This window comes from Meriones unguiculatus, chromosome 17, assembly GCF_030254825.1.
Source record: "Meriones unguiculatus strain TT.TT164.6M chromosome 17, Bangor_MerUng_6.1, whole genome shotgun sequence".
Taxonomy (NCBI): domain Eukaryota; kingdom Metazoa; phylum Chordata; class Mammalia; order Rodentia; family Muridae; genus Meriones; species Meriones unguiculatus.
In genome coordinates, this window is record NC_083364.1 from 98,076,185 (window position 1) to 98,095,831 (window position 19,647).

At 48.7% G+C, this 19,647-nt stretch overlaps 1 protein-coding gene across 2 annotated transcripts in view; it reads right to left on the reverse strand.

Moving 5' to 3' along the window:
- Positions 1–19,647, reverse strand: part of Dscam (DS cell adhesion molecule) — a 547,677-nt gene that overhangs the window by 48,836 nt on the left and 479,194 nt on the right. For both annotated transcript variants that reach the window (XM_060370834.1, XM_060370835.1), the window contains exons 21-27: positions 15,944–16,097; positions 11,949–12,066; positions 10,043–10,206; positions 7,642–7,740; positions 4,460–4,648; positions 3,149–3,439; positions 211–387 (exon numbers count right to left, since the gene is read on the reverse strand). In XM_060370834.1, the coding sequence (XP_060226817.1) occupies positions 211–387; positions 3,149–3,439; positions 4,460–4,648; positions 7,642–7,740; positions 10,043–10,206; positions 11,949–12,066; positions 15,944–16,097 (1,192 nt within the window). The remainder of the gene's footprint in view (positions 1–210; positions 388–3,148; positions 3,440–4,459; positions 4,649–7,641; positions 7,741–10,042; positions 10,207–11,948; positions 12,067–15,943; positions 16,098–19,647) is intronic.

The following is a 19,647-nucleotide window of genomic DNA, read 5'->3' on the forward strand; positions in this document are numbered from 1 at the left end:
TTTAAGAGACTTGTAACGGGGCTGCTTGCTCTCCATTTCTGATTGCATGCAAATTAATGCATTATTGTTTCTCCCCCTAGGGCTCCAAAGTCTTGCAAGGCCACATCAGGCACCAAATCATAGCTGGCAGAACAGGTACCGAGAGGATGAAAGGAGTCTGTTCTCTGGCTGGCCTCTGTTCAGGAGGCACCAAGTGGACACAGGGCCTACCTCTCAGCCTCTTGAGTCTCTGCTCCCGCCGTCTCCTCCGCACGACCAGCAGAAGCACAAAGAGCAGCAGGACTCCGACTAGGATGCAGGAGATGGTCACTAGGATCTTGAGCCCTTCGTTGGTCGTCAGCCCTTCTTCACTTTGGACAACTGACTTAATGAGTGGAGGGATTGTACCTGAAAGCAGGGCCACGATGTTAGATGGCTATTAATGGCGACAGCATGGTGGAGTTTTTAGGGATGACGGGTTACAGAAAGACCGCGCGGTGTGATCAAGGGCGTCTGTGTGATGAGAAATGAGAGGAACTTCCCCTAAATCTGTGCGGTGACTGGCTCACTTTCCCTTCACCTGAACTTCCGGCTCACTCTCCACTCTAGCACATCTTTGTAAAGGACTGCCTGATGCAAAGTCCCCGAGGATGACACGGCCTGACTTCATGATGCCTGGCTCACAGAAGCCCCACGCATTCCCCTGAGACCCATGCTGCCCATTGGCTGTCGCTCAGAGTGCTTTTGTTAAAGGCTGTTGAAAACCTGCATAGGAAAGGAAGAACAGTAGATTTGTCAGCTGGATGGAAGAGCCCTCTGGGGGAAGAAGGAAGGGAGTGCAGCCTTAAGAAGAGTATTCCTTTTTTCTTTTGATTAGTCTCTTGATTTCAATACCAGCTTCACAGCTGCTTTTAGAGTTGCCAGTTCAGAGTAGAAGAACAAAGGGAAAAATTTCAAAGAGAGTCCATCTAGGTCCGTGAAAAGCAAGCTGCTGACAGGGCATTGTTAAAAAAGAAGTCAACTGAGCTCTGGGCTGCCTTAAGATGATTTCTACCCCAAAGCTGAGCACACGGGTGCAAAGACCTCAACAGACATCTGTGATTTTTGGGGCACACATCTTGCCATCCTCCATTATATAAGGCATTCCATTCCCACTGTCTTTCTGTAAACAAGAATGCCAGGGCTTTAGGAAAAAAAAAATAATGCAAAAATAATGCCATTTTCCCAAGAGCAAAAGATGATCTTATCTTGTGTTTAGTAACTGGAGCCATGAAAACACAGCCCTTGGCCCTCTGGTCTCTGCTGGAGCCAAGCGGAATGCGCTCTCAATCTCACAGCATCACTGACAGCACATCCAGGCTTGCAGATGCCGGGAGAGCAAGAAGGAAGCCCAGGAGAGGTGCCCGTGAGGCAGGGCCGGGGACAGGACACCACCAGGTCATGCAGACAGTGTTGGTGAAGGAATTAGAAGAGACAGATAAAGAGGTGGGGGAACTGGGAGTCTGGCTGATGTGACTATCAGGGTGATTTCTATTTCAGTGTTTGTTTTTCCTAAAATGGACTCAAGCATATGTGACAAAAGAGACACTAAAGCCACGCAGCCATGGGGGTCAGTTCAGTGATATCTGCCATCTCTTTCAAGATAAGATAAAAATGTGTTCTCTTATTTCTTCATGCCATGAAATTGTTCAGATTTTAGGGAATAGAATGCACATTACACACACTTTTCTTCTCTCACACACTTTGCTAATATGATCGTGAGTAATGAGAACACTGTGTCTCACAGTTGAGCATTTAAAGTGTGGAGGACATTTGTGACAGAACTTCTGGTGCTATGCTCAGATGTGAGCATGCCACCCACACATGGACTCCATCAAGTTCTCTGTCATCTACCCACATGGGAGCATAGCTATGGGCCAGGTACAGGTGTCCAAAAGACAAGTGTATCAACTACACAACTGGTCGTGTGCTTGAGGGGTTTGGATGAAGCTTTAAACAAACTTGATAAAAAACCATGGTCTTGGCCCTTCATTTTGTAAGAACAGAGAATTAAGCACTGTTAGGGAAAAACAGAATTGAATGTTGCTCTGCCTGTGTGTGACCCTTGGGATGAGGAGTCTCTGAATAAAGCCACATACACATGCACAACAGAGAGGGAGGCTTTGGCCCTTGAAGGGGCGATGCTGCTGTCCCAGACTCTGGGCCTACTGTAGAGCACTGGATAGAGTTCTGGCACTGGAATGTCCTCTCTGAGGGCTCTCGTGCAGCCCAAGGCAAGAGGAATCTGGTTATATCTGAGATGGGCTTTAGAAGCAATGATTACAGGCAGGCCATAGACACCAGAAGGAGAGGTACAGCATGCCAGGGAGTAAAGAAAGACTCAGGGCCTCAGTGGGGAGTGGACAGAGGCTCCAAACAGCCTGATGAATCCCTGCTGGTGAGAACTCAGAACCTGTCATTGTCTACGCATGAGAGGGTCGATGTCCGAGCTGCAAAATCAGCGTGGACGTGCTGCCAGCAAGACTCACTGAGCTGGGTATTCACTGTTAGTAAAAGATCCCCAGCACTGGAAAGAGGGTCAGAATTCAAGTGATTTGGTTTGGGGCATCAGAGGTCAAGAGACTCCCTAGGATGTGCATAATGAGTACGTGCGTGTGTGTGCATGTGTGTGAGCGCACGCACGCAGGCCCACTGTGACCCTATTGACCATTCTAGTCCCCTCAGCACCCCTGCTTCTGCCGAGCCTGACCTAACTTCCTTTTCCATGGAAAACTGTTGTGTTCATGCATTGTAAGGGTGTAATGAGAGCAAACAGAAAGTTGTTATGTGGATCGGGATGGGCGGGGAAGGGTAGGAGACAACAAAAGCAGTGTTAGCTCACAGTCATCTGCAAAGCAACGGAACCATGAGGCAGAGCCCTGAGATAGGCCGCGTCTGCACTAAGGCTCCCCAGGGAGTTCCCGCTGGCCCTCAGCCCCTCTTCTCTGGCCACACAGTGATAGCCATCTGTGTGCAGTGGACTAGGGAGTCCAGCGGGGGCTGAAGCTCCCAAACCCTCATGGGCTCTAGGGGCACGTGCAACACTGGCAAGTTTCTCCCAGGAGCGTGAAGAGCATACATGCGCACACCCCCACGCGCAGACAGGAAAGCCCTGAAGCCCTGAGCTTACTGCCGTCGTAGTTCAGCGTGGCGAAGTTGGCCTGCTTCTCTGCGCAGCCCGCACTGTTGCACACGCGCATTTGCAGCTCATACCACGTGGCTTCTTGCAGGTCATACAGGATGTAGGACTTGGAGAGGGAGGTCCGCTGAGCTGTGGTCCAGACCGTGGTCCCGAAAGGTCTGTACTCAAGAGTGAAGGAGGTGATGGGACAGCCACCATCATTCCAGCCAATCAGATTCAGCCTCACCCGGGTGGTATTGATGCTGGCAAAGAGTTCCTGCTCCTTGGAGAACTGGGGTTCTGTGGAAGATGCAGGCAGTGTCACTGTGGGCACGTGGCTGTCTACAGTGGGTTCAGTGTTCTTCTTGGGCTACTGGCTCTGTCTAGCCTAGCTCTGGCCAAGCCTGGATCACCAGTCACCCAGAGCAGGAACAAAGCCTTGGGAACCTACAAGTTTCCCAACCACAAGGACCTGCACCTGAGGGGAGAGTGAGTGGGCGCAGGACATTTTTACACAGGGTGGAGTCCACTCAAGAACAGCTCTGTCTTCTTACACAAGCCCTTCAGTTCACCCACTGCAGGGTGTGGAGCGGAATAACGTCCCCTCCCATGCAGGAGCGGAGTGGAGACTTGGGAGAAGAAGGGGAGGTCTCAAGCGTTCCCTCCGCTAGCTATCAAACACTGAGTTCTGTGGCCTCTGACGTAGTGGGTGTTACTCTGCACAGACCAGCTTCTCATTCCCAAGCCTTACCCTGGGATCTGAAACTCAGGAGCTAGAGCCACACACTGCCTCCCCCGCCCCCATATTTCTTCCCTGCTGGGAGAGGGGTTGCTCAGACCTCTCTTCCCTTGCTCTGTATGTAGGGAGCCATGCCCAGCCTTCCTTCTGCCATTCCTAGCTGCACGCTGGCCTCTGGGAGCCACTTGCTCAGGCTTTATCTCCTTGAGCTTCTATTTTATTCAGATAAAAACTCAGTTCATTTGAAGTGCTAACCTATTAGCCCAACCTTTTCCAGTCTGAAAACCTGTGAGGGCAGGTGTCCTACTTCATGGCTGCCTGGCCTGAGCGCTCTTGCCGACACCCTTCAAAGGGCCTTTTTCTTTGAACTGCAAATGAAAGAGTGAGGTAGGGAGCCAGAACCTTCTGGAAGGTTCTGTGGTCTCTCTTACCACGCTATCACTCTGTCGGACTCATTTCAGGAAAAAGTTTAAATATATAAAACAGCTCATAGATATTTGCTCTCCTCTGGACTGGGTGAATCTTTCATGGTCCCTCCCCTTCATGCAGGAACTGGAGAACTGGCAGGCGGGCATTCTCACCTTTCCCCAGAGTTTTTGCTTCGATGATTTCACTTATGCGACCTGGTCCCACTCCATTTTGGGCAGTAAGAGTGAACTTATACCATGTGCCGCACTTTAGGTTTTCCAAGCGGTAGGAGCGCTCGCTGGGGCTGATGGGAAAGCTGCCCCACTGCTCACTGTTGTCCTCGGAGTACTGCAGGATGTAACCTGTAACAGTCAGGAGACAATGGTGAGCTTCGTGGAAGGAGAGAGGATGCGTTCTCTCACATTGGGAGAAGGCCTGGGGTGAACTGATTAGTTCACATCAGCCACACTAGACATTATTATTGCATTGTTACATTACTGCAAGTACAGGAAAAGAAAACCTCACCCTGTCCCGTGCCCGTTTCATGCCAGAGGAGAGAAGACCACAGGCTACTAAAGCTAGAAATCGGCAAGACCAGGGTGACTGTAGTGAAGAAAACTATGAACTAGGTAGTTTGGAAATGTTCATGCCATGGTGGACTGGATGAGCACGAAGCTGTTAAATATCTGCTTCTCAGAGCATGGGTCTGAATCTGTGTGAATAGGCTGAAAGGGGCCATCTTGACAGGATGGGGACAGGCATGAGAGTAGGCACCTTTGCATACCTGCTTCCCGCATGCTATGGGGGTCAGGGGAGCAGTTGCAATCACAGGGGCAATTGGCTCCAAGTCCTGCCACTCTCCCAACATTTCTTTAGAAACATGGCTTCTCCTCAGGGTGGGAGGTGTGTTTGACAATTCATTTCTCATCTCTCCCACAGCTCTCTGTATGGAGTCCACTGTCCACACCAGGCATTACCCAAAGCACGTTGCTGTGCCACCTCACACAATGCCACAAATGGTCCTCTGATCGCCAGTGCTAAGGACAGCAAAGCTTAAGAAGGCTGAGCAGTGAGGAAAATGCGTCTGTCGTCACGTTTCTGGGGTCGGATGTGTCCTCTCTGCTCTGCCATCCCTCTTATGCCTGTGGCGTCAAGGCCCCAGGGGACTGATGTCATCTACCTCTCCCTGGGGAATTCCTCTTTTAACACCTGCCACAGAGCCACAGAGCAGAGGCTCCGTGCCCCAGACCAGTGCCATTCAGATTCCCCTGGGGAATCATTCACTGCTGTTTCTGCCTATAGTCATCCGTATCTCCTACGTGCTTCTCCCTGGCTCTCTGAAGCCACAGAGACCTACTTCCTGGATCTTTGTGGACACTTTTGTTGCTGACTGGAGCTCCTCCCGGATCAGACAGTCTCCGCAAGGCCTACTTGCAGAGCCCAGGCTCCACGCCAGCTCACCTGTATCTTGGGGACCGTGCTTTGCTCTTACTTCCTCCCACTGAAGCCACCTCTGTTTCTAAGTGATGTGACCCTCCCCCCATTTCTGTTTCTTGATGCTGCTGTATCCTGTGACATCAACATCCATCCATATATGTGTCCAATCCATGTGATGGCGTCCAATGCTTTAGGTACTACCCCATTTCAGGGCTGCCTTGTAATTTCCTGGAATGTTTGACTTAGAAACTCTCCATCAACAAAATTAGGTTCTTTTCCAAGACCTTCCATGCTGGTGCTACTTAGGTCACTCTCAAACTATGATGCTCACACAATTTAAACTATTGGAATCCAGATCCTGGGTCCCTTGAGCCCCATTTGCCTTCTCTGAGAACTTTCTCTGTGCCTCCTGGGAGGCCGCTTGAAGCAGGAGCCTAGTTGCTTGACTTACGTCCACACTTCACTCTTGTCACACATTTTCCTACTCCATGGCCCTCTCTCTCCCAGCTGTCCAGCATTGCTTCTGATTGCTGCAGCAATTGTGACCGCCACAACTTGTGCTGTGGAGCATCTGCAGCTGGGGCCTGCTGGCTTCTTGGCAGCACTGAATTTATTCCTCTGCTAATGAGTCCCTGTGCCTTGCACATGGCAGCCATTTCAAAGCTGTCCCACGCTCCTCAAACCCACAGACAGCCTCACCCCTAATCATCAGCTATTTTTATAAAGTAACCTCACCTTTTTCTTTCTGACAAAACTAAAAAGGAAGAGTCTCCCTTCAGCCTGCACCCAACAACCAGAAGACAGGCAAGTCCAGGCTGGCGGTACTTGTGATCCCTGGAGAGCAGGGGAGTGGAACTGACCTCAGAGTGGCTGCAGTACCGTGCTGAGCACAGAGCTGAAGGGTGCGGGGTGCCATGATCCAGAGGCCAGGAGCTGGCCAGGTGCCCCATGGCTCCACCCTGCAATGTCTGAGTCTTTCCAGTTGTCTCCCAATCCTCCCTCCCCTCCCTCTGCCCTTAGAGCCAGGCGCTGTCCTCTCCCATCTGCTCCATAACCTGGGCTGTGAGGCTGTGACTCTGCGCTTGTTCTTGCTCCCCTCCCCTCTTTCCCTGAACAAAGGGCCTTTCATTGCTATGGACTCCAGCTCCACTCACAGTGAAATGACCAGGGCATCTTTTCCCTTGAGCGTCAGCCTCCCTCAGACCTTGCTGTGGTGCTCCAAAGTCAAAGGCTTCTTGCAAAAGGGTTGTTTCTGACCTGAGCACCCTGTTCCTTTAATTATGTGTGAGGACAGTAACTGGTGAGTTAAAGGGGTGACAGATGACAAAGTTTGGGTGAGAATAACCTAACACCTAGCAGTTGTTTGATGGAGATGTGCCATGCTAACCACAACTCAGTGAGTTTCCTACATGATTCTGGACAAGTGGAGAGGAGAGAAGACCGCAGGCTACTAAAGCTGGAAATCAGCAAGACCAGGGTGACTGTAGTGAAAAAAACTATGTACTAGGTAGTTTGGAAATGTTCAAATACAGACAGAGAAAATTCATGGAGAAGCAGGAACTCAGCTCAACTCTCCTCCCTTCCCCTGCCCTCCCCTCCTCTCCCCTCTCATTTCCTCTTCCCTCTTTTCTTTTTTCCTTTGCTTGTTAATAGCTCACTATTAATTATATTAACTATAAGGTATATATACCAGATAGTTTCATAAATGAAGCTCCTTAGTTGAATAATCTGACTTTCAACAAACAGCATAAAAGCAGATGTATGCTTTATATGTAGACACAGATAATAGGGAAATTAGTTTCCTGAAGTATTTGTAGAGAATAACCTATCACACAACAGTCATTTGATGAAGATGTGTGTCTGTTTGGTCAGTGGATAATCCCACAGACCAGCGATTGTGGATGGCTCATCCCATTACCTCTGATGGAGCTACCGCCATTGTCTCCAGGGAGCCAGGAGAGGGTGATGGAGGAAGACGTGGTTTTGGATACAGTGAGCCGAGGCTGATCTGGTGGGACTAGGGAGGAAACAGTTTGTATAAAGCAAGAATTAGTTTTTCACACCTTCAGTACTCTGTAACAGTCATTTACCAAATCATTTGTAACAGCCATTGATTAAATACAAGTTTTAGGCTGACAAAATAGGCAATTCATGTCTGTCAAAATGTCTATTTCATTGATATCCCAGCCTAATGACAGAGAGCAGAGAATCTATTATTTAAGGAAAAGTGCACGACATTTCTTCCTCGATTTGCTTCTAATTCATTTTCTCACCATCCGTCGGGTTCCGGAGTTGTTCATCATGGATCTACATCTTTAAACTTACCGAGGACATAGGCACTGATTCACCCTGAACCTCAGCTAGGAAATTCAGTGGAAATGATAGACATGCCCGCTCAGATGTTTTACTTTTTCCAAGAAGAAAAGATGCAGCCAGTAGGCAGAAAAATGACGCGGTGATCCAAGGCACAACATAAGCACACACACACATGCAAACAAGCACATACACACAAATACACACACAATGTACATATATACACACAAACATACTGAACACATATACAAGCACATATGAGTATGCATACGTGTCGTGTACAAGCACATACATGCACATATGCACACCTACATATATGCAGACACATGCACACACTGGCACATACACACAAATCCACACAGGTGCACACAGGCATGCACACGCACATATGCATGAACACCAAAGCTGCAACGGTGTTCAGAGCAATGTGTACCCAGCCTTGTGCGAGGACCAAGGGACACACACTGCTAACCCATGACCTTTACTCAGTTCTGGACAGAATACTAAATAAATTCACAATCAGATCATCCCAGACTCAGAGAGCACTTCACACAAGACACCCCCTCTTTCTGTGAGGGAAGCCTGAGACGCTGACTGAGAAGCACCTGCTTGGGAAAATAATTTAACGGTGGCTTCAGAGCTTCCCTGAAACTCTCCTGACACAAACCTCAACACCAATCGCACAGTATTTCCAGAACAGCTGGCTTTGCCCTCCCATCCTGCCCCCATCTCATCCCAACCAGTAGAGTGTTGATACTTTCATCGTCTGTGATCTACTAACCTGACAACACCTGACTCTAAAGAAGTGCACACTTTAATTTTTCCTTTAATAAAATATCTCTCCATTCAGTAGTCCATGTGGGCTTTCACACTAATTTAATATCATACTCTTTGAAGATGGTCACATATATTTTGTGTACAAAAATAACAAATACAAAGTATACCAGTAAGCTGAGAGCGACAGTCAGTGAGCCTATGAATAGCTGAAACACTAAGTCTCTCATTTGATTTTGTAGTTAATATTTCACTATTTATTGATTTTAATTAACAGTCAGAAATGATCACACTCAGAGACTTACTTTCCACACGTGCTGCACTGGTTACTCATGTGTGTTGTGTGTGTGTGTGTAAACCATTCGTGAACTGAAATGATTAGAAGGACTTTTTCAGAGATGTTCATATACAGAAACAAGAGAGTAGGCCATCCCGAAAGGCAAAGAGGATGGACATCAGAAGAAGAAGAAAACAGGAAACAACCTAGGAACCTGCCACAGAGGGCCTCTGAAAGCCTCTGCCCTGCAGACTATCAAAGCAGACGCTGAGACTTATGGCCAACTGCTGGGCAGAGTACATGGAATCTTATGTAAGATGTGGAAAATAGTAAGAGCTGGCGAGGACAGGAACCCCACAAGGAGAGCAACAGAACCAGAAAATTTGAACACAGGGGTCTTCCCAGAGACTCATATTCCAACCAAGTACCATACATGGAAAATAACCTAGAACCCTTCCACAGATGTAGCCCATGGCAGTTCAGTGTCCAAGTGGGTTACATAGTAATGGTTAAGAGGGACTGCCTCTGACATAATCTGATTGGCCTGCTCTTTGATTACCTCCCCCTGAGGGGGGAGCAGCCTTACCAGGCCACAGAAGATGACAATGCAGCCACTCCTGGTGGAATATGATAGACTAAGATCAGAAGGAAGGAGAAGAAGACCTCCCCTATCAGTGGATTTGGGGAGGGGAATGTGCAAAGAAAAGGGAGGGAGGGTGGGATTGGGAGGGGAGGAGGGAGGGGCTTATGGGTGGATACAAAGTGAATAAAGTGTAATTAATAAAAAGAAAAAAAAGAAAAAAGTGTTCTTTGATTTGTTCGATCTATATTTTCCAAAATGAATCGGGTATTTTATAGAATGAAAATAGAATGAGCTAGTCTTGAGCTGACTCAATTTTTCTATGTGCCACACATACTAAAAGATCATTCAGGTGCACCCCCCCAAAGTTTGTACCTTGTACTTGCAAATTTAAAATGATCTCATCTGATCCCCAGTTGTTATTGGCGACACAGCTGTAGTAGCCTGAGTCCTCTGCCTTGACCGTTCGGATGATGAAACTCCCGTTGCTGAAGATGCTCCTGCGGCCGTCAATCGTCACCAGGCTGGGCGTCCCGTTACTGCCTCACAGGAAGAAGAATGCATAGATTAGAGAGGTTACAACCCACATTAGCTGAGGTCAGCAAGAGGCTCCAAGCCTTTCTCTGGAGCACACGGTAAATTGCAACCTCAATTATTTTTGCATTATGAAATAACTATGCTTCGATTATGTGACCACACTACTGAATGGCAGAGATTAAAAATATCCTGCAGAAGGCTATCTGTGTCAATGGCCAGATCTGCGTCAGTCAGGGGCCAAGTGCCCACGACTATCCTTACCCTAACATGAGTCTTTCCTCCACCATTCAAACTTTGGAGACTTTCTCACTGTCGTAATTGTTGGCAGAGGGGCAGCTTGACAAAGTCATGCATGGAAAACTAAATGTTGTGATCACTTACAGACTTAAAACCACAATTCTTAATGAACGTGACAGACAAGGGCAACACAGCATCTCCAGGGAGCACGAAGCTGACACGCCTGTGAGGGAGGTCCATGTCACCACTGCCAAGGCAGCAGATTATCCAGCTGACTGCAGCCAACCTCAGGTAAGGCAGAGCGCCAGCTTGGCCCAGGAAGTTTATGAATTTGCTTTGGCTTAACCAACTCAAACTACAATGACAAAATTGCTCACTGGCCCCAACCCATTACGCTTGTGCTTTGTTTTGAGGATGGGCACCTTTCTATATCTGCTGTTTTAAATCTCCAAGCCTATTAGTGAATGTGCAGCCTCTATTTATAACTTACTTTCCTCCGCTGCGTGGAGATGAAGCATGTTTAAGAGACACGTGCCCAGAGCTCCTTGTGTCTGCTCTCCATCTTGGCTTTATTATTGTAGTAATCACTAGTGAGCATGGGGAACCAGATTTCCTGTTAGCCACGTCCTAACGTGTTTCATTTCTTTTTCTAGAGACTCAGCAGGCTGGCCTCAAACTGGCCATGCTCCTGCCTTAGCCATTCAAGTGCTGGGGTGACATAGAAGTGTGTTCTCTTGTGTGACTTTACTCATGTGCACGTGAGGAGAGGCATGCCTGTGAGCATGTTTCCCACAGAGGCAAGAGGCTCTGAATTCCCCAGAGCTGCCATGACAGGCAGTTTGGAGGCCCTGGATAGGTCCCCTGCAGGGTCGGCTCTGGGCCACCTGCTCAACCCTGAAGTCCATTTCTTCAGTCCCTCCTCAGGGCACATGCCTTAGGTTGGAGTGTCCATTATCACAGCCGGCGATGCTCCTGGTAACCCAGACACCTCGTCTCCACTACCCAGCAACACAGAGCACCCCTCCCCCAACCCGTGATTCTAGTTTCCTCACCAGTGTTTCCCTGGATTTCAGGGTCTGGACCGATAGAGCACTGATACATACAGTTGATCAAACCCCATTCTTTGAATCACTTTCTCCTGAAAGACCTGGAATGTCAAAGGCAGGTGCCAGCTGCTGCTTCTCCCCCTTTTGTAGGTGCCAGGTTCTGTTACTAATGTGACCGAGGGCGGGGGCACAGCTCAGCCGGCCCAGGGCTAGGCTAGACCTCCTGAGGCACTGGGCTGGACGCTCAGCAGGGAGTGTACTGTATCCCAACCAGGAGTCGGGAGGCTAGAAATTCAAGGTCATCCTTAGCTATACCATGAGTGTTGGGCTAGCTTGGACTACAAGAAACACCATTTACACATGTGGGTGCACTTGTGAGTGCCCCCCCCCTACCCCCCCCCCACGCTGCTTGACACACTGGTAAGGGCTCACTAACAGGTGTACATTGGGTTACTGGTTACCTGTCTTTCATCCACTTTACTGCAGGTGATGGGTCCCCAACAGCTTTACAAGGCAAGACAATGTCCTTCATCCATGGTGTGGTCACTGTCCCGCTGAAGGTGAGGATCCGTGCTGGAGCTGCAACACGGAAGAGAGTCTTTGCTCGGGCGGGCAGCCTTCCCGACAGCTAACACCAAGCCATCAGTGCTGTGCTCCGCCATCTGCCCTCCTCCGAGGACACGCTCATGACTGAAGGCCCCATGGCAGCATCTCCTCCCTCTGCTAACCAAGTATGAGCAGTGCATTGGACCCTCGGAGTTTCATAAGCCAGGCGGCTCCAAGCTGGGTTTTCTATGAGTGCAATTATTTTTCAAAGCACTTTATGAAGCGATTCATCTCAGCCCCCCCAACTGCACGTTAAAATATACTTTTAATATTGGCGAGAACAGATGACATCAAACAAGTCCAATGGGCAGAAGTAAATCTGGAAAGAGCTATTTCCCAGCCATGATGCTCTGCCCACTCCCCCACACAGCTTCATCTCCAGCTTATAGACACAGTGTGCCGTCCGGCTTGGGACAGTGATTCAGCCACCACCACAACCTTCAGTGACTCTCAGGAAGACACCAGGTCAGAGTCTCCCGAGGAAGACACCTCCCACATGTGCCATCTCCAGGCATGACTTCCTGGTGACAAACCCGTGGCCGGGCTTCTCGCCCTCATGTCAGCCCGCACGGCCTGGACATGCAGTGGGGGATGGGTATGCAGAAAGGAGGGGCAGGCGCTCCTGTGGAAGCTGAGCCTGGATGGACACACAGACACGGGCCCCCATGCTGGGATCCATACAGATGACAGCAGAGCTGCTGGGACTCTGGCATGGTCCAGAGCTTGGGGGTTATGCTGGCAAAAGGAGGAGAGGGCAGGGGAGCCCTCGCTGTCAGCCAATGCAGCGTGACTGGATCCACATCTGTCAGGACCAACTGTAGCAAATGACCAAGTCCACTCCTTTATGTTGCCCTCATCAAGGTGGGTGAGAATGAACACGGAGAGCAAATGCCAGCTGGAGCTGGGCTTTGGGGGTCACCTTTTCTGGTCAGTCAGGGCCGCATGTGGGAAGCAGCCTCTGAGGGAGGGAGGAGTGTCCTGAGGCTGGGGCTGTTTCACCCATCAGCTGCATTTCTGATTTTACACGCTGCTCACAGAAGAGTCCTCACTGGGTGGCACGGGCTGGTGGCCGTCTCTCAGGACTGCCTTTAAAGTTAGAAGAACATACCCTCGAGAGCAGAGTAGGGAACTTTGAAGCATTTAAGGGCCATTCACTTTGTGATACATACTTCACATCTAAACTCACAAGTCCAGGTTATTTTAACAAATGCCCCTATTTATCTGAAGATGTCAGTGATAAGAGAAACTGGAGGGTTAAAATGGCAGCTCTCCATATGGTCCCTGTGCTTCTACAGATGGAAGCTATTCTGAAAGCCAAAGTTTCTCTCTCTCTCTCTCTCTCTCTCTCAAGCTTCCCTCCTTAAATCTCCTACAGTAACTCTGCAGTTCACTCGAGTGAGGTGTGAAATACCGTGCAGGGCCAGGTTCTGGCCTTCTTTCCCTTGGTCCTCAGGGACTCTTGCCCCTCCGCCGACTCCACTCGGTTCCTGCGCTGTTGCCTCAAGTGCTGACTTTTACCTGCGGCCTCCCAACTTCACTTGCTTCCTTCTCTGCACAGCACCTCTTGCTCTTCCGACCATGACCTTGGCTCATTGGTATGGCCATCCTCTGCACTTTCCATGGGATCCTGTGCTTCCAGCCTTCGACGGCCTCTGGAAAGCAGCTGCCACTGTGCATGGCTTTCCTGATGCTGCTTGATGACTGTCTCCCACAGACCATGAGCTCTGCTCATCCTAAGAAGAAGCTGCTCTGAATGAACCAAGCCCTGCTTCTTCTGGACACTCAGCCTGACTACTTCCCAGCCCTGCTAAGACGGGTCCAGCCCATGCTTGTGCACTTGCATTCTTTAGATTAATTTATTTTGTTTCTGTGCATGAGGATTTCCTGTGCATGCATGAAAACGCACCACTGGTGCTCAGGGCCTGTGAGTCCAGAAGAGGCCGACAGATCTCCTAGACCTGGGGCACTAGATGGTTGTGAGCCACCAGGTTGGTGCTAGTAACCAAACTTGGCTCCCTGAGGCCTACGCTCTTAAACACTCAGCCATCTCCTAGCCTCCCTTTTGAAAAGAATAAGATGTGAGGAAAGTCATGTGCACCTATCCATTCTGATGTAAACGCTTTCTGCGGACCTGTAGACAGGCACCTCAGAACTGTGCATCACAGAGTTGAGGAATCACAAGCTCTGAGTGAAGGGAGGCCCAGAAAAGCTGCCTTTGCATCTGAACTCTGTGTATTCGGCTCTGCTGTTGCTGTGCCATGCTATCAAGATTTTGGAGAATGATCCCACACTCAGCCCCTGGGGCTTGTATCTCTAGCGCGGTGCCTACTATGTAATGGGTGTTTAAACAATCGCTTGTTTGGGTAGTGGTGCCAGGGACCCAGCGCAGGGGCTCGGCACGCCCGTCTTTAACTCGGAGCAGATGCCTCCTCCCCAGTGACTAAGGAAACAGCCACAGTCTCCTGATGGGCTCCACTCCTGTGAAAGGAGCCCGCTTTCCACTGAGCCCTACCTGACTGTGCGGTGTCCTCACTCCGGCTGTCTGCAGACAGGGATTCTCGCCCACCCTATGTGTTTGGCCGGAGTTGGTCATTTATCCCACAGGGCAGACTTAATTGCCCATGTTTTCCCTGGACTCCACTGTTTCCTCAACATTGGAAGGTTAGGGTATCATGGTTAGGGTATGCAGAGCACCATACATGAGAACCTCTCCAGCTTACATCTTTAATGAATGCTTTTACCTACCTGTGTTTGCACTGAAACTACAGCATTTTCTTTTCTTGTCACCATTTTAAGCTGCCATTTACCAACTACTGAATCAACAAATGTGTTGCCCACAACTTTTGGAGGTAGAAATCAAAAATTTGGAATGCCTGCTGTTTTTTTGTTCCTTTCAGGCTCCTTTGAAGTGATATATTGCCAACCCAGGGTCAAGAGGACAACCCTGGAGGGACATTGGGGTTCTCGGAGGCAGGCTCACTGCAAAGGCTGCTCTACTGGCCTTTGGAAGCTCTGATTGACAACAGTCCCCAGTGAGAACTCCATGGCTGAGTCTACGCCCAGTGTGGCCAGGCCACAGACTGACGCTTAGGGATGCTCTGTTGCCTGCTGGCTCCAAGCCTCACTGCTCTTAGGCTTTCTTTTGTGGAATTCCCAAATGAGCCCTGGGGTTTTTGTATGAGAGATGTCCCTCATGTGCTCATGGATTTGAGTGCTCGGTCCCCAGGGTGAGGCGCTTTTGGGGAGAGTTATGGAAGCCTGGGCAGGTGGAGCCTTGCTGGAGGAGGTTCGCCGCTGGGGTGGGCTTTGAGGGTTCATGGCCACACCCCACTTCCAGCTCCCTCCCACTTTGTGGTTGGACTTGTGGTCTCTCTGCTCTGGCTACACACTGCTCTGTCCCCTGCTTTCTAGTCTCCGGAACTGTTAGCCAAAAAAATTCTCATTTCCACAAGCTGCTTGGTTGTAGTGTTTTATCCCAGCAAGTAGAAGTAGGTGCCTCAACAGCTAATGGCTTTCTTACATTCCTAAGACTTTAAATCCCATATGCTGTGAAGCAGCTTTGTCTCTTTAATACGTGTGAACACGACTTGGATCAAAGAAGAACTTCCTTGGAAAAAAACCCCAGGTGGTGATTGATTTTCACTAATTCTTCCAGCATGCTTTCAGGGGTGAAGCTGCCTGCCCTTGGTGCTGCCTTTGCACTAGGGAAGCCTCTTTCCTGACTGGCACAAAGAGCCCAGGGCTGACTAGCTGACATGCGATGCCTGTAAGCTTCCTGTCAGATAGAGAAGGGCCTGACTGATGCTGAGCCATGGTAGACCAACAGGCCCCTCAGCTGTGGCTCACACACCTTTAGCCAAGGGCTCAACACTGATGATCTCGCTGCTGTTGCCTCTTCCGGCTGATGTCACTGCCACCACCCAGACACTGTACTGCCGGTTCCGACTCAGGTTAGGAATTCTGTAGGAAAACGAATCAGGGGAAGCTTCGAACTCACTGATGACCTGCAAGAAGAGACAGAAATGTTCCCTCACTCACAGAAGCAAGCAGCATGGTGACTTCCTGAAAGAATGTTTACTGACATGATGCTTCTCATACCACATGAAGCCAGCATCTTCAGGAACCCTCTGAAGGGCTGGATTTTCAACTGTAATTGATAAATTTAGGTGGTCCACAGCCTGTGTCACCCTACAACACCTTTGCTGATCCCCCGCCCCAGGAGCAGTAAGAGCCTCCATTGTTCGTCACCGAGGAACAGAGGACACAGTGAGACAGTGTCTCAAAGGCTCTGCTCATCGGCTAGTGTATGGCAGTGTTCTCTCCTGGCAACCAGCCAGGCTAGCTGCAGCTGCAGCGGTATTTCGTTTTGAGAGGGCTTTAGGCCACGGAACCTAGGAGACCCAGGAGGGCCTGGCAGTCCTCGCAAGGCTGAAGGGACAGAATTGAGTGGCAGCTCACAGGAGCGAGGACCAGGAGTGAAAAAGACACACACACTCCTGTGCCCATGCCCGAGATCAGGGAGGCCCAGTGTGTGTGCTGCTCAGTGTCAGGACACGGGGCTCTTACCTCAAAAGTGAGGACTATTTAGCTTAGGAGTCAGCAGCAGTCTAGTCTGGCCCAACAAGCAGAACGAAGACTTGGAAAGGTGAAATGGTTATTAGGTAACCACAGCTCACAGGAAGGTAGAGAATATTACAGGAGTTAGAATACCTGCCACCAACATCCCCAATGACATCCAGTGAAAACTCGCTGTGTGTGAACATCAGCATTCTTACATAGAGGAGTGGACGAATGAAGTGTGTTATGTTCGATGCATGCAACACTACCCAGACATAAGAAAGAACGAGGCTTGAGTGCCGTGGATCTTGAGAGCACCTTGCTAGGCAAAGGAAACCAATTATAAATTATCACAGAGACACGGCTGTCTTTTAATTAAAGGTCCAGGATAGACAATGCATATCTGGGAAGTAGACGAGCTGTCAGGGACAGTGTGGGCAAAGAGAACGAGAGAATGGCAGCCCTTCCCTTCAGGATGACTGTCTTTCTCAAGTTAGAAAAGGACACGGTGCCGCACGCACAGTGAGCACTGAACAGCCTGCTTTGAAAGCATCCGATCAGTGCTGTGTAAATGACCACTGAAAAACCCATTAGAAAAAGTTCTAGGAATCCCTAATTAGGGAAATCACGAGTCATGGGAAAACATATTTATTTATCAACCTGTAACTGATGCAGACTGAATTTTTCAAAGTCAACAAAGCAGTTTTATAATTATTTTACAGCTATATTACAATTTCATATGTAAAAGAGCTTAAATTGAACAAACAGTACATGACATAAAAACACTTGTTAAACTCAAAAGAAATTATGCCCTCCCACACACATATGGGTTACCTGGACTGGGTAGGTCATAAAAAAAGATAACATGAAGTTGAGAGAGGATTACAGGGATCTGGAGAGAATTGAATGGGAGAGGGAGAGCAAATGCATTCATTTCATTGTGTGACATTATCAAAAAAATAAAGAAAAACTATAAAAATCACAGAAGGCTAGATTGTTAGCAGATAGACTGTTTTAGGAAAATCTATAGTGCCATCATAATAGGTTAAATGCCGGCATCAAACAAGTTATAAAACATCACCACACATCAGCTCAGGAGACTGTCAGGCAGGGCACCAGATCTATGTGCCAATAAAGGAGGGGGAGGGGCTATAGGAAGAAAAAGTTGTAAAGAAGAAACACTGAAAATGTCCCAAGCTTGAAACCCAGAGACTCAAGAATCTCAGCCAGAAAAACAAAAACAACCAAAGTTGCAAAAAGAACAGCAAGGTGGACGGACCACAGCCCGACCACTGAAGACAGCAACACAGGGAGCAGCCCTGAAGCCATCCGGAGCTTCTGTGGAGTGCGGAAGAGGCTGGCCACCGGGTCATTTCACAGCTGGCCCAAGTGAGAGACTGTAGGACAAAATCTTTAACTGAGGGGAAAACAGTCAAACTGTGGAATCAACACTTCCGATATTTTTAAAAGGCCGATGACTCTGCAGGGACACAGCCCAAGGTCCTGCACACAGAAGGAAAAGTGGCTGCATTCGTACAAAGCTGGAATGCCTAGGTGCCTGGGCACCCGTTAGCCTGCACAAGTGTCCTTCTGCTCTGCACTGCCCACCTGCCACCCCACGTCAAACCTCATCACCTGTCTCCTAGTTCAGGGGATGTTTAGGTTGATTCTTGACAAATCTGTGACAGAACTCAGAGGCCTCCTGTATGTTCTAGGAGGAAGCTGTTGTCATGTTCATTTGCCAAGCTTTGTGATGTTCAAAGGGGCCAAATGAGGTACTCATTTGGAAGACAAAAATTCATTGTTTAAGTATCATTAAAAAGGGCTGGAGATATGGCTCAGAGGTTAAGAACACTTCCTGTTTTTCCAAAGGTCCTGAGTTGTATTCTCAGCAACCATGCGTTGGCTCACAATCATCTATAGTGAGATCTGGTGCCCTCTTCTGGTAAGCAGGCATACATGTGGGCAGAATGCTGTCTAAAAAATAATATTTTCTTTTTTAAAAAAGAGGCCTCATTCTCCCCAAGCATGGTTGGATACCATAAAAAGCTAAAATGTTACGCTCAGGATGCGAGGCTAAGCACTGCACTCAGGGTCAGCCGCTTTGGACCCAGAGAAGAGCATGTCTGATTGCATGTGGGTTGATGCCCCAGGTCCCGCCTCTGAGAAAAAGGTATCGGACAGGTCTGATGCTCTTTGGGTGGATGACACCTAAATGAACATCAGTACAAAGTCCCAATTTATTTCTAATATCAGAGATCAGACCTCTACTCTTGCCTGATGCGTCTAAAACAAAAAGGGGGAACTGTAGAGAGCTGCGGAATGCTATGCCTTAAAGATGGAGCTGGTTTCTGCCTTCCACCTTCCCGATGGTGAGTGCTCTCTGTCACGAACAATTCCACATTTGGCTAAAGCTGAGGATCTGGCTTGCTTCCATGTATGTGGACCTATCTGCATTGCCCACGTGGCATGCCTGGGTTGGCTACCCAGAGGCTATTTAAGCTGTGGGCTGGCTTTCCCCGGGGTCCGAGGATTGTTCAATGTTCCTGAATAAACTGCATTGAAAAAAAAATAAAATAAAATAAAAAAGAGGCCTCCCCTAGAGGCACCACCCTTAAAATAAATAAATAAATATCATTAAGAAATCATTGACAGTTAAAAATGATCATTCGGTATGCATTTATAACGTGAGTAAAAGTAAAACCCACGACAATAGCTCAGTGTGGGGGTGGCAAAGGAACGGGTTGCATTAGAAGCTTCTTTACTGTAGGTGAGTTGGACGATGTCACTTGAAAGCAGACTATGATAGAGCTGTGCGACGTTAATCATAAAGAAACCACTGACATTTCAGGCTAAGGAGGGAAACAATGCCAATGAGCCCATGCAAAACCTAAATTGGAATCATAAAAATGTTTAAGCCATTCAAAGAAAGCAAGAACAGAGTGAAAAGGACAGGGATCCTAACCAGATATTTAAAACCAAGTAGCACAATTTCAT